The sequence below is a fragment of the Hippocampus bargibanti genome, linkage group LG14, assembly GCF_051943395.1.
Source record: "Hippocampus bargibanti isolate YZ-2025 linkage group LG14, ASM5194339v1, whole genome shotgun sequence".
Classification (NCBI taxonomy): Eukaryota; Metazoa; Chordata; class Actinopteri; order Syngnathiformes; family Syngnathidae; genus Hippocampus; species Hippocampus bargibanti.
Window position 1 is genome coordinate 18803140 of NC_142747.1, and position 15019 is coordinate 18818158.

The 15019-nt window shown below is 40.7% G+C and overlaps 2 protein-coding genes across 21 annotated transcripts in view; one reads left to right on the forward strand and one right to left on the reverse strand.

The window, feature by feature from the left end:
• dph1 (diphthamide biosynthesis 1) overlaps nucleotides 1-1257 on the reverse strand; it is a 145284-nt gene extending 144027 nt beyond the window's left edge. For all 20 annotated transcript variants that reach the window (XR_016117125.1, XR_016117123.1, XR_016117111.1 and 17 more), the window contains exons 1-2: nucleotides 1124-1257; nucleotides 199-348 (exon numbers count right to left, since the gene is read on the reverse strand). Coding sequence is in view for 1 of the 20 variants with exons in the window: in XM_089013224.1 (XP_088869350.1) it covers nucleotides 199-348; nucleotides 1124-1178 (205 nt within the window). In the remaining 19 variants the exon portion in view is untranslated. The remainder of the gene's footprint in view (nucleotides 1-198; nucleotides 349-1123) is intronic.
• A 318-nt stretch (nucleotides 1258-1575) lies between these two features.
• The window catches only part of rtn4rl1b (reticulon 4 receptor-like 1b), a 102644-nt gene continuing 89200 nt past the window's right edge, over nucleotides 1576-15019 (forward strand). The window contains exon 1 of the mRNA XM_089013223.1: nucleotides 1576-2125. Within this exon, the coding sequence (XP_088869349.1) occupies nucleotides 2113-2125 (13 nt within the window). The 5' untranslated portion in view covers nucleotides 1576-2112. The remainder of the gene's footprint in view (nucleotides 2126-15019) is intronic.

Here is a 15019-nt window from a genome sequence, read left to right on the forward strand (position 1 = left end):
TAGATGCTATAAAACGTTTTTCTGATTTTTCTGGTGTCGGTTGCCCGTTAAAACACACAAATATTGGAGGGAAAAAGGAATTAAGCATCGGAATGCTTCCACATTTTTCGTGCGTATGGCAATTTCAACATCAGCAAATGTTCACCGTATGTGATTTGTCACATCCAAAAAGCTCGTAAATGGTTGCGTTGATCTCACCTCTTTTCGCCTTGGCTTGTCTCACTCGCCATACGGTCTTGGGGATTTCAAAGTTGTAGTTTGCGGGTAAGGCTTTCATGGCTTCCCGCAACTCAGGATCCTGCAGGATTTCATCTGGAATCTGATTGGCCACTCGTCGAGGTCCTCGAACTGAAAAGCGTTTCATTTCAAAAAGAGTCGATCAGTTCGGAACATAGAAAGCCAAAATGTATCTTACTTTCGTCCTGAATAAATAAGTCGTTCTCAACATGTATACAGACGATCCCCTACTTACGAACAACTGTACAAACAAACATTTTTGGCGTAAAAAAAATAAAAATAAAATAAACTTGCAGTCACCTCAAAACGCACTTGTACTCTTTGGCATTTGACTCAGCATGATTCAGACTTGATCTTAGTTTTACTCTCTGGTGCTTTCTGCTATCTTTGTGACTGCTTTATTTGTTGTATACAATAGTTGCCCATGTTAAGCTCTTTTTACAGCTTCAGCTGTTGTTAAAGCGCTATATAAATCAATATGTATGGGGATACACAAACCCGAGTGTCACGAACTACGGTAGCAAAAAAAAAAAAAAAAAAACCAGGACATCCCTGAACAGGCTCGTGGATTTTCTGCGTAGTTTCAAACTAGAGTGCGATATTTAGGCTCGCTCAATTTTTTTTTACGAATTTGCTTATTATTAATGATTCCAACATTATTTTCAAGCGATTGGCGTTGCATCCAGTTTATATACTCATCTTTTAAAAACAGTTATTCCCAGTTACCTCCCAGCAATTGATTTTCGAAACACTAGTGGCACGTTCCCAACGTTATGTATCACTTTTTACGTAAACACCAAAGTCAACACTAGAGACGGTTATAAAAACCCCAAACATGTATCTGTTACTGGCATCGATAATCGCCAAAGAAAAGTGGTGCGATTACCTGCTGTGGGCTTTTTGACAGAAACGAGCTGCATGTCACATACGGGCGCCGCCATCTTTTCTTCTTATTCAAAACAGGAAACGTCAGTCAGACCACATAAGTCGATCACCGAGCTGCTCTTTGGAATGCTCGGGCACATAATAAAACAGACAGCGGATTACCCGGTAAATAAATAACCACCAGTGATATGAGTTGGATGATTAATTTAATTGTATAATCATACAAAATAAATAACACTTGGTTTTAATCAGTGATCATTCCCACAATAGAAATCCGATCGATTTGGATAAAGTTTATTGTTATTTTGTGCTACCACAAACACCTTAGTGTCATATTGTCGCTCAACTGAAGTTTAAATATAGTTTTGCGTCACGCGTGATTAGGTGTGTCTGCCGGTGTGTCTGTTTAGCGCTTCGATGAGCGAGGCTGAGCCCGGAGGAGGAAAACTGAGAAGGGGGAGGTGGTGAAGGAGGATGAGGCGTCACAACATCACTTTCACCCTTCTTGAGCGCAAGTGCGTGCTGCGCGGATGTGCAGACGTCTGCAGACAGGCAACGTCGAACTGTTATTAGAGTGTGTCTTTAAAAAAATTATTTTTAGGATGCGTCCTTGGAATTTGCTGCGAAAAATTAATGATTTCGTGTTTGGGTGAGATGCGACTGTAGCGACTCTGATTGACCGAAATGAGGATTGGTTTATTTTTTGTGATTTTTGGAGCGACGCATTCAATCATCAAAACCTCTTTCTTTGCTCGAGCGTCGTGTCCGACTGAAGGAATTGCTGCGCGTGGATTCGTTTCGCGGATGATCCCAAACACATACTAAACTCTCTGGAGAATACAAATAACGCCGGGAAGGGCAGTTAAATGACTCTTAAGATTTTTTTTTAATTTTCATTTTTACAAGAGTGGGGTCAACTTCCATAAGTCTGGAATATTTGGATCGATGATTTCCGGAGGACGGAGGAGCAAATTCATTTAAGTCGACAACATGTTCAAGAGGGGTGAGTGAAACAGAAGTTTTTTTGCGCATGTTTTAATATTGCGTGGATATTTCCTGACGTACACGTGCAAACAAGCTGTCGATGCCGTCTTGATTTTTGCAAGTGAAGCCGATCGTGCCGTCTGGTTAGCTGGTACTGAGTACAATATTTACGGGTACGTGTGTATGCACCACAATGTGCTTGTTATAACCCAGCAGATGCCGCAGTGCAGTTTATATGACTTGTCCACGGGTCGGTCACAAGGCTGAAGAATTGTTTTGATGGCGATTATTATTGTCGGACTTGATGCTCCATGGGGTTATTCACCCCGGGGAACGCACAAAATGATGGGCTGGGACTTCTTTTGACCTCATATGCGACCAAGTGTCTGTCCATAGAAATACTTTATTATCAAGTTTCTGTCGGAGGTGAAAATTCACCTTGAATTGTTGTTTTTTTTATTTGTATTTTTTTGTATTATTATGTTTTACAAACGGTTGTCTGAATCACTTAATGGGCTTGTCTGCAGAAGATGAATGGCATCAGTTAAGACATTAATTATTACTCATTTGTCCTGTCATCTATCTATGGGTCACTTGAATCCATGTTGCTGATGAACAATAATTAAGGGGGGGGCGGGGATGTGAAATCAAAGGAGATGCAAGGAGGCCTTGATGAGGTTCCCACAGACCCCCTTGCGCAGGTACGGGCCAGTGTCTGTGTTGTTATGACGCCCTTTTTCAAAAGCATTCCAACATTAAACAACATTATGATTCCGAAGCAGCAATTAGCAGCTACAGGAATTCTTGAAATGTCATTGATGCTATGCCAAATAGTTTCTGCGAAATAATCTATTGAAGTACTTTTTTTCATCTTCCACCCTCATTTCAAGTGCATATAACTCCAGACCCATATAATTTAGGAATTAACTATTTTTTTCTGATTAAAGAAGAGAGTCTAAGGTTTCTAACGCTGTATTCAATGTCTATTTAGTCCTACAACTCAATAGTCAAAGTCAGCTTTATTGTCAAATATGCTAATATGCATGACATACAGCACAGATGAAATTACTGTCCTTTTGGAGCCATCATGCAAGGTACTTATAATGACTAAACAAACATAATAAACATGAAAACGCCAATTTTTAATCTGTGGGTCCTGGAATTCAAGTGACAATGACAAAAAAACTTTTTTTACACATGGAATATTGCTCATGCATTTGGTCTATTTCTTGCAGAAACTGTGAAAATATTACTATAATTCATATTGTTGAAAACAGCAACAACAATATTAAGGAAGGAATTGTAACAAAGCATGTTGAAAGACAAACTATTTAAGCTGTTTTTGGATGTACAGTAAAGTCTCGTTATATCGATATTCAAGGGAGTCCGAAAAAATATCGATATAACCGGGACTATCGATATATCGACCCTGTTTGCATAACGTGCGTGCAAAGGACGATATCGATCGATATATCCGATATCGATATAACGAGACTTTACTGTACTAGAAATTTCCAACTTCCTGGATCCATCCCGGTTTCTTTTAAACTTGAGGCAATCGCAAGCAACACCACGACTGAAATAATATTTTGAATGACACCAGCCACAGAATTGAAAACCCGTCCGCCATGTCGGGTAAATTATGCAAAGACGAGTCTAAGGAGTCATTATAAATGCTCATTATAGCATTGCCACAAACAACAACATCGACTGGTGGCCTTCTACACACAGCGACTTCTCTTTTATCCCGCCGTAGGTCATGCTGGCACGGGAACACCGTATAGATAGATACCACTGCTCGCTGCTTTTAGTCTGCTTTGTCAGACCCAATCTGTTTTCGGGGGGTGAGCGTATGTGTTTGTGTGCGTGCCTCAGGGGCAGCCAGAGAAACAGCCTGTTTTCCTTTGCCATCACATCGATTATTGTCGTTCCAAAAGTGGCGATGAAACACACCGCGGTGACGAGTGCTTATAGCTGGAACAGCTTGGAGGGGAGGACCATTGTTGAAAAAAAAAGTGCCTTCTGACAACTTAGTGAAAGAAATGACGCCGTATTGTTTCAAAGCCGGCGTCAAATGGTTTTGAATCGCGTGCTCCGAACGGCGTTGCAGTATAATGCATATTTATGAGCGTAGTCGTTGGAGTTTAAGGGGCTGGAAAGTCTGCAATATCCCGCTTTGCGTGTGTCATACTAATGGACATGCTGGTAAAAAGCTATTAGGAGGTCTTCAACATGCCACACAATAGTCATTAATGTAACATTTGAATGGCTGGAGTTGGAAATGCGGCGTCTTGTAAGGCTGAAAATTTTACCGGTCCTCAAACACACTGCATATACAGACAAGTTACAAAATGGCGACACAGGGTTTTTCAAAGATGACCGTATTTATTCAAGTATAACGCGCATAATTTTCTATAATTTTACTTTGTTCCTCATCAATTGCGTTCTGTTTAGCTGGGTTGATAGCTTTTTGCATCAAGTGTACAGATGGCTTGTGCGGGTTATTTGTGGAGCCTGATTGATGGGAATTTTAACCTTGCAGTCTACACTCTGCCTTTGAACTATCAAAGTTGAAACGAGTCCAAATGTCACCGTTTTCTCTCAATTTTCTCACTCTCTGTCGTCTGACTGTGTCTTTAATGTTTAAACCACCTCCCCTCACTGCTGCGTTCTTGACCAATCACATGGCTTTAACTGAAGACTAGGGGCGGGCAATAGAGGACAAAAACAGTCGGCTGTCATTTTCTTTTTGGAGAACGGCCTCACTCTCTCTCTGTCTGTAAACGCCCTCCCTCACTGTTGCGTTCTTGACCAACAGTCGGCTGCCATTTTGTTGTTAGGAGAATGGGCTCGTTCGTGAATGACACATCACTCATTGTGGCAGCTCCGTGTGTATCCCGAAAAATAGTTCGTATGCCAAGGTAAAATTGTCAGAAATTTAACATTCGTAAACCGAAAAGTTTGTAAGCCAAGGGGTTCGTAAACCGAGGTATCGCTGTACATACATATTGGTTTATATACAGTAGAGCTTTAACAACAGCTGAATCTGAAGAAGAAGAAAAACGCAAGTGTACTGCACCGTGTCTTGAGTCGGATGGCGAAGGCAGAGATGTGTCAGCTTTGGCAGGAACATCGAACAAGTTCTTTGGTGAATTTGAATGACTTTGCACCTAGAATAACACATTACAGCCGAGAGGGCTGAGCTAATGCATGAGCTCTGGTTGTGACACATCCACCATTCACAAACATCTGGCAGTGAATGAGTTAATGTGATCTGTTCACACTATTATTATTGTTATTATAAAACACTATTATTGTTGTTATTTTATACAATGTTATGATGAGAAATTATGTTCCTATTTTAGTCCTATCGCTTTTCGCGTATTTGCATCAAGGTTTATGATTAGTCGTAGTGGTGATCGTCTGTAATAATAATAATAATAATAATAATAATAATAATAATAATAATAATAATAATAATAATAATAATAATAATAATAAAAATTCATTTCTAAGTGCCTTTCAAAACTCTCAAGGTCACTTTACAGTCAAAGGATAAGTATTTCTGTGGGTGAGCAGCGGCAGCCACACGCGCCAGCCATAAATAGCAAGCTAGCTAGCTAGTAAGCTAATTGGTAGCTAATAGATCGCTAATAGATAGCTAGATAAATAGAGAGCTAGCCAGCGCAATAGCAAATTGATAGCAAATAGATAACTAATAGATACCTAGATAAATAGAGAGCTAGCCGGCGCGATAGCAAATTGAGTGCAAATCGATAGCTAGCTAGGTAGTTGGATAGCTTGATAAACTAAACATTTTTATAGAACATTTCTCCTTCAGTATAGTATTTCCCAAACCTTATTGAGCTATTTACAAGACATCGATGATGCCAGCTATGTAATAATAAATACACTTTAAACACGTTGGGGTGAATTAGTTGGGGGAGGGGTTAAAATGACTGTTTTTGTGGTTTACATACGACAATTTGAAATTTTGGTTCGCACTTTAGCAAGCATCATGCATGATTTGCTTTCACGGGCCGAATAAAATGATGTGGCGGGCCAGTTTTGGCCCCCCGGGCCTTGACTTTGACACATGTGCTTTTAGACCTTTGAAACTTAGCGTTTCCACCATACAAAACTACTTTTCAGAATACCGTATAAGTGTGCACTATACTGTATACATCTTATAACAAGGTCACGGACGGTGTTTGCAAGCATGAAAGCATGAACATCGACCATCAGGTCCTTTTCACGACCACAGACATTCTTCTTAAAAGCACCGATCCGTAAAGAAAGACATGGGACGAGCTGACAGCAGCGGAATGTACAAGACATCCTGCATATGTACAGTAACACAGGGTCGCGAGCTGTAATTCATTCAATGTATTCTGTCGGAATAATAGATGCAAGGTTAGTGAGGGCTTTTCTTCGAGGCAAATGTCTCGTCAGAACGGGTCAAAAGAAAAGCTTGCTCAAGTCAAGCCGTTCTGAACGTCATCACTATTGTGTAGCGAATGTCTCCAGCTAGCATAAATGTCTGCATCATCATTTCGTTAAAAGAATCCACCAACGGTTCCACAGACAAGCGATTTCTTTCACATAAATATCTCAGTTTGGAAATACGACTGCACAAGTATTCAAATAGATAGAGATATACACATGCGGGATATCGTAAGATATCTTTATAAGATCACAAAACACTGGTAGAATATCCATTGAGCAACTAGCTAGCTAGCTGTCTAACTAGCTAGCTCTCTGTCTAACTAGCTAGCTGTCTAACTAGCTAATGTCTAACTAGCTAGCTGTCTAACTAGCTAGATGTCTAACTAGCTAGATATCGAACTAGCTATCTGTCTCACTAGCTAGCTGTCTAGCTATTTATCGATCCATCCATATACAGTAAAGTCTCGTTATATCGATATTCAAGGGAGTCCGAAAAAATATCGATATAACCGGGACTATCGATATATCTGATATCGATATAACGAGACTTTACTGTATTAGAGATTTGGCAATTCATCCATTAATTACAAATCTAGTTGATTTATCCTACTTTAATAATAATAATAATAATAATAATAATAATATAATACATTTCATTTATAAGCGCCTTTAAAAACTTTCAAGGTCACTTATCAGTCACAGGATAGGTTTGTCTGTGGGTGAGCGGCGGCAGCCAACACGCGCTAGCGTTCACTCAACCCGGAAGTAACTCAAATAGATAGAAAGCTAGCGTGCTAGCCAATCGATAGGTAACAGATAGCTAGCTAGATAGCCAGCCAGGGTGGACCTTCTGAAACTGAAACTTTCTGAGGTCATTTTGAAGTAGTTTTGGGGCACTTTAAGTCATTTTTGTTGGTGTTTTGCATTTGTCTAAAAATATCAGCCTGCATGTTTTGGGTATTTTAGATGCTATAAAACGTTTTTCTGATGTCAGTTAGAAAACAAAAAAATGGTGTCGGTTGTCCTTTAAGGAGAATAGCTTCATGGCTTGTCTAATCCTCTCAGTGTCACTCTGTGTCAACTCGCCATTGTGTTTCGGACCGATGATGGAGGCATCGCAGGAAGTGGGGATAATGGAGAAATATAAACCTCCCAAAGCAATATGAAATGAATGAAATGAATGAAAAACATCTAGCGGGAATGTTTTCGAAGCAAATTGTCACCAAATTAATGCATTAGTAGTCTGAAGAGCTCACCTGGAGCGCATAGCGTCAAAAGTAATCTACTGAAGAGGATCGCCAATAATTGTATGTCTGACATATGCTCGTGCTAGAGAAGACATAAAAAAAAAAACATTTCTTTTGCTGACCGATAATGCACATTGAGACATGGCCGCCATCTCAAATATTACATTGGCATGATAAGAGATTTAAAAAGCAAATCGCATTGGCTTAGTGACAAGTGGAACTTTTAAAGGACAACAACCACATCTCCGGACAAGTTGTGTCCATAATTTGTAAAATCACTTCAAATGACTTCTACTGAGCGTATTTTACAAAGATTCCACCGCATATAGCTATATTTTACATTTTAAGACTCGCACTGAATATTCAGGAAGTCTTGTTTTCGAGTTGGTGACGAGTCCGTATGTGACGTCACTAAAGGAACGCCCCAGACCGAAAAAAAAAAGACACATTGTAGCAGTCCTTCCATCACGTCAATGCATTTTGCTGTACTTGGCTGGTCTGAAAACATTATGTAGCACCAAAAAGAGGCAGAAGAGGGCGACAAAGCTCCGTGTAAGGAATTAATCAGCCTGTGGAAACGGGCTGATTAATTCCTTACACGGAGCTTTGTTGCCATTTTCTGCCTCTTTTTGGTGCTACATTTCCCGCCCCCAGATACATCAAAATGGCACAGAATAAATTGTTTAAACGATTGCAACATGTACGCTTTCCTCTTCAGAACTATTTGAATTCTTTCTAATTTTCTAAGCCTTAAAACAGAGAAGGCTTTGCAGGCCTTGACGGTCCGTCATTGCTATAAATGTGCATGTTTCACTGTTCTTTCTCAGGATCCTCTTGCCACCTCAATCCTCCATTGGTGTGGAAATTACATGCAAAGCAGTCATTAGTGGATGATAATGAGATGGAACTGATAAACAACCTTTGAGCCCAGTTTATTTTTTTTTTTTTGATGAATTGCTAATTGGAGTTTAAAGGTGATTTTTCGTGGGAAGGGACGAAGATTTGGATCATCCAGTGATTGACAGTCATCCCAGGTGTGCTCTAGTTATTCTGACAGCATCCACCTGCCACCTCTTTTTTCTTTCCTGGAGCCTTTGTCCATGGAGACATTGTCTTTTGCGTGCTGAGCAAAGCAATTCAGCAACACCAGCACCTGGACGTCTGCCCTTTTGCCATTGAAACTTAGCCTGTCATCAAGGCCGAAGCCTCGGATGCTCCGGGGAAACGGGCATCCACGCTGTTTCTAAATTTCCCTTGTTGATCTCACCATTCCATAGATCTTAAAGGACAACCGACATCTCCGGACAAATTGTGTCCATAATTTGTGAAATCACTTCAAATGACGTCTACTGAGCGTATTTTACAAAGATTCCACCCGCATATAGCTATATTTTACGTTTTAAGACTCGCGCTGAATATTCCGGAAGTCTTGTTTTTGAGTTGGTGACGAGTCCGTACGTGACGTCACTGAAGGAACACCCCTGACAGAAAAAAGGACACATTGTAGCAGTCCTTCCATCATGTCAATGATCGTCTTATTACGATACCATTTCTATGAACGCAAGGAGAAAATTTACATGTCGCAGGATCGGATATATCGATAGTCCGGTTATATCGATATTTTTTCCCACTCCCGAGAATATCGATATAACGAGACTTTACTGTATATTTTATTTGCAAAACCTTTGTCTTTCAAGGAAGGTGCGGCTTCCACGCTAATGTGCCTTATATATCGAAAATGTTTGAAATACACCATTTATTGGGTGTGCGCCAGTGCACCTTATTCACCGGAAATTACGGTAAATATCACAGACAATTGTGTGTGTCACGTTAAAGAGTAATTGTGTCAGAAACCTCCCCAAAAAAATCTGACCGAAAAGTGTTGTGGATGACTATTCTGTAAAAATTCAGAACCCGCAGATGCAGTAATTACAAAATACAGGCCAATATCTTTTTCCCCAGTCACACAGTTGTTATGTATAAATCCCACTCAATTGTCTTCGTTGGCTCTGAAAACCACTAATTTACAGCAGCGGAAACATGCCTAGACCTTATTACCACTCGTATAAGGCGGATAAGAATGCGGATCAGTGGAATTAGCGCGTTTTAATTGATCCGCTGTTGTTTTCAGGCCACCTTTGTGAAATTGGAATCGATTTTTTTTTAGCATGGAGCCCACATACAGGGTTGCATCTTTCATGCACTCGCTAGCGATTTATTCCAGTGTCGCGATGACTAAAGTCATTGAGCAGCGCTAAACGCTCCCCGAACGCATGCTGCCCCCGCATCGAGACTCTACTTAAAGGACAACCGGCGTCACTTTTTTGTTTCCTAACTGACATCAGAACAACGTTTTATAGCATCTAAAATACCCAAAACACACAGTATGATATTTTTATTCAAATGCAAAACACCAATAAAAGTGACTTAAAGTGTCCCAAAACTACTTCAAATCAGAATCAGAATACCTTTATTCGTCCCGCAATGGGGAAATTTGCAGTCCACAGCAGCAATTGAAGAGGGATGGGGTTGGGGTGGGAGTGAAAGGATAGAAAACAAGATATTCTAAGCATAACAAAATAAAAATGTCAACTGTATACTGTGCAAATGTAGATGTGCAAAAACCGTTCTATAAACAAGACTGTACATAGTGCAGAATCAAGAGATGCATTAAGATATATTGCAACAACCCATATTTACAAGTGTCCAGTTTTTTTTTTTTTCACATGTGATCATTGGGAATTGTGAAGCCTGACAGCAGTCGGTAGGAACGAGCGGCGGTACCTCTCCTTCTTGCAGCGCGGGTGTAATAGTCTCTGGCTAAAGGAGCTACCCAGAGCTGTCAGGATGGGCAGGAGGGGGTGGGAGGGGCTGTCCGTCATAGCTTTTAGTTTAGCTAGCGTCCGTCTGTTGCCCACCTCCTCAAGAGAGTCCAGCGAGCAGCCCACGACAGAACTGGCCCGCTTGACAAAGCGCTCCAGTCTTTTTCTGTCCCGGGTGGTGATGCTGCCTGACCAGCAGACAATGCCATAGTGGATGGCTGAAAAAGACCTCGGAAATGGCCAGTTTCAGAAGGTCCCGCCCCCAGTTCGTGATGTCACACCAAGACGTCTTGCCTTGCTGGAGAATCAAAACAATGGCTTCAGATTCGGAGAATATGCTTTCTTGTCACTCATCCAGTTATGAATATGATTCAAATAGTTCTGAAGAGGAAAGCTTACATGTTTGCAATCGATTAAAGGCGTTATTCCGTGCCATTTTGAGGTATCTGGGGGCGGGAAATGTAGCACCAAAAAGAGGCATGGGCTGATTAATTCCTTACACAGAGCGTTGCCGCCATCTTCTGCCTCTTTTTGGTGCTACACGTAGTTTTCAGACCAAACAAAGTACAGCAAAATGCATTGACGTGATGGAAGGACTGCTACGTGTCGTTTTTTTTTTTAGGTCAGGGGCGTTCCTTACGTGACGTCACGTACGGACTCGTCACCAACTGAAAAACAAGACTTCCAGAATATTCAGCGCGAGTCTTAAAACGTAAAATATAGCTATATGCGGTGGAATCTTTGTAAAATGCACTCAGTAGAAGTCATTTGAAGTGATTATACAAATTATGGACACAACTTGTCCGAAGGCATCGGTTGTCCTTTAAGTCTTTGCATCTTAAACACTTCCTGATAGGCAATGTGTCATTTTGCACGCTAGAGCTAACCGTGCTAATATATACAGTAAAGTCTCGTTATATCGATATCGGATATATCGATAGTCCCGGTTATATCGATACGATTTCTATGCACGCACAGAGAAAATTACATGCAAACAGGTTTGGATATATCGATAGTCCCGGTTATATCGATATTTTTTCGGACTCCCTTGAATATCGATATAACGAGACTTTACTGTATATATATTTTGCCGCATCGCTCGCTTGTTGGATGTTGCGGAGGGGATAGCCTATTCTCCAATGAGGAGTAGCAAAGCTGGCAGCTGCTTGTTTTACATTCCATCCACCTTCACGTTGCAGGGATTCACGCTTGCATCCCAATGACAGGCTTCCCCCTCCCACCCTTTCGCATCTACGCTAGCAAAGTACTTTGAAAAAGTGCGGCGGAACGTCGAAAAAGGTCAAACGCGCACATTTGTTTGACTTCGGAATCAGGCTTTCACTACAAAAATGTCTAAAGTGCCTCCAGGGTCGCGAGGAAGCCATCGTGAAGACTTTATTAACTGTCCAAGCGGTTCTTTAAGGAGCGCTTACCAAGTGCTGGGTATGACTGCACAATTACAAAAAAATTGATGACGTGTTGAACACACTTTTTTTACAATGCCTAGAACCCCTTTTACTGAAACATTAGCACATAAAAAAAATTAACGGCCATACGAACCGAAATACGGCATTGTGATTAATATTCCATTGGTGGAATATGAAATAACAATATGGAGGCAGCCCCCCCCCCACCCTTTTTTAAAAGTAGCATCTGGAGCAGGATTGGAGCAAGATGCCTTTCAGTTATCACTCACCCACTTTTTATTTTTGAACACTACACTTTATTTTTTTCACTCCAATTTGATGTTTGCTGATGGCCAACTACCACTCTATTTGCTATCGAGCTACCTAGCTACCACTCTATTTGCTACCTAGCTACCTCTCTATTTGCTACCTAGCTACCTCTCCATTTGCTACCTAGCTACCTCTCTACTTGCTACCGAGCTAGCTCTCTATTTGCTATCGAGCTAGCTCTCTATATCTAGTAATTAGCAAAATTAGGATTATTATCTATTTTCGATGTATTAGCTATCTAGCTGGCTGGTTGATGATCTAGCTGGCTATTTTTTTGAACACTTCACACTTTATTTTTCACTCCAATTAAATGTTTACTGTAAATTATCTAGCTGGCTATCTGGCAAGCTACCTAGCTAGCTATCTATTTGCTATCTATTAGCTATATAGCTGGCTGGCTGACTATCTAGTTGGCTATCTATTAGCTTAATAGTGATAAAGCTAGCTAGCTATTAGCTATCTGTTAGCTAGCTAGCTCACTTTCTATTTATTTGAATTACTTCCGGGTTGAGCGAATGCTGGTGCGTGTGGCTGCCGCTCCTCACCCAAAGAAAAAAATCTTGTGACTGTAAAGTGACCTTGAAAGTTTTGAAAGGCGCTGATAAATTAAATTTACTATCATTCTTATTCTTATTCTAGACTCTCTTCTTTTATCACTAAAAAAAAAAAAGTTAATTCCTAAATTATATGGATTTGGAGTTATCTGAGCTTGAAATGGGGGCAGCTGTACAATATGAGGGGAAAACATGAAGCTTGAAACGCATATAAAGAAGAAAAAAAAAATAACAACAATAAAAAAATAAAAAATAAAATCTAATCTCGATCAAAAGTATAGACATGACGGGCTGCACACTCTGTAGTTGGGCAGTCCTTATTTTCTGGCCAACCTTCATCCTCAGGAATTGAAATATGCGAGTTTGAGGCCTTGAGAAGAAGCGGCTACCGTTGAACTATTCACTGAATGCTTTCGCCCACTCTCCTCTCCCGTGTTCTTGTACTGAATGAAGGCCAGGCGAGATCTCTGCTTTTCTCTTCAAGGTTCCTCGCCACAGTAAAGCAAGTGGAAATTACGTTCAAGCAAAACAGCTCTGAGCTTTTCCCCTTTTGCTCGGACCAACCGACAGATCGATATAGGGTTTCAAATATCAGCTGATTAATCAGATTGCTAGATTCTAGCTCGATAGCTCGAATGCTAGATACACAGATAGACAGATAGCTAGATAGACAGATAGCTAGTTAGTTAGATAGACAGATAGACACAGCTAGATAGACAGATAAACAGAGAGCTAGATAGCTCGATAATTAGATGGACAGATAGACAGATAGCTAGACAGGCAGACAGACAGATAGATCGATATTAAATCAAAAGCCTTATTTTGACATATTCATTCAAAAACCGTCTCTTAAAAAGACAAAGTTGGTGTATAACAGTGACTTTATTAGGTACACCTACTGCGCCGCTGACTTCCTTTCAGAGCTTGATTTCAAATGGAGTTTTGAGTTTGAGCAATCAACGAAACGAGATGGTGTGCTTGTCGCTTCCAAATGGTGCACAATTGTCCCGCGTCACACAAAAAGCCCTTTTTTTTTCTATTTTTGACCCACCTAAGTGACGCAATTACCCGATGACGTGGCCCGAGGGCCCATATCATTGAAATCTGTCAACCCGATATGCCAACAAAAATGGATGACCCAGCTCCACACTATTCGAAACAAAACATCATAGATTTGAAGGTGATGCACACATGAGTCACATGGAAACGGAGTAAAAAAAACAAGAAAGATGGGATGTCAAAGTGGTGTAATAACAACACAAAGCTTTCACCTCAGCAGCATCCGCTCTTTCAAGCCTTCCTGGCAGACACTCAATCGCAAATAATGAATAATTAATGGTAATGCGATGCGTTGGCAAGAGTGGGGAAATCGCAAGGACTCATTGCTAATTGCTATTTTTTTTAACCCCTCACACCGTGTTGCCTGTGGTAAGAAATGACAATTACTTAGACAACCTAATGAGACGTATTTTAGGCCATAATTTGTGATGATATAGAACAACTATGAGTTCTAGAGAGCCAAATCAAGTCATGTTTATTTGTAAAACTCTCTATCACAAACAGTCTCAGAGGGCTACACATGCCCAAAGTTGACAAGGATTCAGCGTAACAAGATGAAATCTCATGTTCCACGTAAATCCGCTTCAATTCCAAGCCGCGACAGTTCCACATATGCATCGGCGCTCTGCGCGGCCGCTAATTTCTATGTAATGTTAGTTACTATGATATAAAACTCATTTAATAAGATGAAAACACTGCAAGAAGACATTTTCTGTCACATCTCTTGTCCCATGTAAATCCGCTTCAATTCCAAGCCGCGACAGTTCCGCCTACTCATCGGCACTCTGCGCTGACGCTCCTTTCTACATAATGTTAGTTACTAGCATATAAAACCAATTTAATAAGATGAAAATGCTGCAGGGAAACATTTTCTCTCACATCTCCTGTCCCACGTAAATCCGCTTCAATTCCAAGCCGCGACAGTTCCACATACGCATCGGCGCTCTGCGCTGACGTTCCTTTCTATGTAATGATAGTTACGATGGTATAAAATCCATTACACAAGATGAATACGCGACAGGGAGACATTTTCTCTCACATCTCCTGTC